Source organism: Echinops telfairi, unplaced genomic scaffold (genome assembly GCF_000313985.2).
Source record: "Echinops telfairi isolate 266 unplaced genomic scaffold, ASM31398v2 ScPeMD7_2;HRSCAF=8, whole genome shotgun sequence".
NCBI classification, from domain to species: domain Eukaryota; kingdom Metazoa; phylum Chordata; class Mammalia; order Afrosoricida; family Tenrecidae; genus Echinops; species Echinops telfairi.
In genome coordinates, this window is record NW_022103898.1 from 33,043,809 (window position 1) to 33,046,004 (window position 2,196).

The 2,196-nt window shown below is 40.3% G+C and overlaps 1 protein-coding gene across 4 annotated transcripts in view; it reads left to right on the plus strand.

Annotated features, from left to right (window-relative positions):
* Positions 1 to 2,196, plus strand: part of NR2C1 (nuclear receptor subfamily 2 group C member 1) — a 59,230-nt gene that overhangs the window by 37,808 nt on the left and 19,226 nt on the right. For all 4 annotated transcript variants that reach the window (XM_004700389.2, XM_045292008.1, XM_045292013.1 and 1 more), the window contains exon 10: positions 1,301 to 1,422. In XM_004700389.2, the coding sequence (XP_004700446.1) occupies positions 1,301 to 1,422 (122 nt within the window). The remainder of the gene's footprint in view (positions 1 to 1,300; positions 1,423 to 2,196) is intronic.

A 2,196-nucleotide genomic window follows, 5' to 3' on the forward strand; every position in this document is an offset into this window, starting at 1 on the left:
TCTCAAAGGGACTAACATTAATTGAATCATCTGTGTATTAGCCTGCCGTTGTTTCCAGTTAGATAACTGTGAGATATTTTTCTGTGCCATCACATCTTAATCTGTCTTGTCAGGTTCAATGTCTACAAGGTATTCTACAGCATGGATTATTCTTTCCCCAGTGATAGAAATTTGGGTTGTTCCCAGTACTTCCTTTCATTGTTATGAGTAGCGCTTATTGGAACATCCTTGCACATGCCTTATTGTGCAAGTGTGCAAATATTTGTCTGGAGTAGATATTTAGAACTGGCTGGATTAGGTCGTGAGAAATCTTGGTGGTGCCACGGGTAAAGCTGTCAGTGGTTAAGTATCCCACCAGCCAGCCACTCTGGGAGAAAAATGGTGGCAGCCTGCTTCTTTAAAGATTAAGAGCTTTGGAAACCCTGTGGGGCAGTTCTGCCCTGTTCTGTGGGGTCACGGGGTTGGGATCTGCTCCCCAGCAGTAGGTTTGGTCTACTAGGCATAGAGCTTGCTCCTGGAAATGTTGCTCCATGCTGCTGAACTGCCCTCCAGGTGCCCAAGCTTGGTTCTCTGTATCTGCAGCTACACTTGGTATTGTTGTTTGCTGCAGTCATTTTAAAGTAGAAGGAATGTTACATTTTATCTACAGCACCAAACAGATTTTCAGAAATACTTTTAGAAGAATTTTTCTATGCAATGCTTTCAGCTGTGACTGTGTGTTTAAAAGAGCTGCCTAAGATCAGCAGCAATACAAACTGACTGCTTTTGTGAGGAGTATATGGCGACAGGCACCTTTTTATCTGTAGGTTTTAAAAAAACTACTTTATGAGTCCACACCAATCTTTGAAAGGAAAAAGTAAACCCAAAGACACAACCAGAAAATAATTTTGTTGATATTTGTTAAGTGGGGTTCCACTTGGTTAGAAACTATGGCCTTGATGGTGCTTGGCTGCTAACTGAGCACCACCAGGTGCTCCAAGGGAGAGAGCGGCGACTGTGCTTCCATAAAGATTGCCTGCCTTGGAAACCCTATGAGACGTTCTACTCTGTCCTATGAGATCACTAGGAGTCGGAATCGACTTGACAGTGGGTTTTTCTGGTTTATAGGCTACTGCTTTATTGGGAGAGCCTTATTGTTCACTGTAAAACAGTGACTGGATGTTCTCCAGGTTTGTATTTTTAGCCAACTATATTGGAAAGATGCATTTTATGTGTGACGTTTACATTTAACTTTTCAAAGAAATAATAACTTAGACTGTTCAGTCATAAGATGATTTACCAAAATCCCTGTTCATACTAGCTCACCATGCCTTCTCCTATGCCTGAGTACCTGAATGTGCACTACATTGGGGAGTCTGCCTCCAGACTGCTGTTCTTATCAATGCACTGGGCACTTTCGATCCCTTCCTTCCAAGCTCTAGGGTGAGTGTTTTGAAGTTCTTGATTATAAATGTAAATTTGTAGCACAAATGTACATTAAGGGGAGAAAGAAAACAACTTTTACTCTGGGAGGATTTGAGAAGTAAAATAATGCAGCATTATAACTTAAGTTTTGCCATTTATCTGCCAAACCATGATAGCTAACCAATATTTTCTGTATATCCTTTTTATTTGGATGGAATATGTGTGGAGGCTGGCATTTGTAATAGGCTGGTTTTGATTCACTCAAAGGTAGGGAAGCTGTCAGTAAGATTTGGCATGAAAACTTCCCCACCCCCAGAATCAATGGCCACTCCTTGAAGGACTGTCTGGTCTTGTGCCACTCCCATGATCAGTTGTCAGTTGGACAAGTGTAATCCACTGGGGCTTTGCTGGCTGATTTTTTTTAAGGAGGTCATCAGGCCTGCTTTCTAATCTGTGTTAGTATCTGGTCACTATTTTCCTCCTACCCCCATTTCAGATTGCCTGTTTCAAAGTTCATCCCAGCCTTGTTAACTAAGGTCTTTATTTATTTATTTATTTTAAGGGAAAGGGGTGGGGAAAGCAAGCCTTAAAAGTATCACCACAGTGATCTGTAGGCTGGGTTCTAATCACAAAAGCATATCTTTATATTCATTCTGTTTTGAAGTAATCAGTGTATATGCAAAATTATGTACTATAAGAAAGCAAATTTTTAAACTAAAGTTCATCCACTTTCTTTAGAGGGCTTTTTTTTTTCTTTTCTTTTTTTTTTTTAAATCATTTTATTGGGAACTC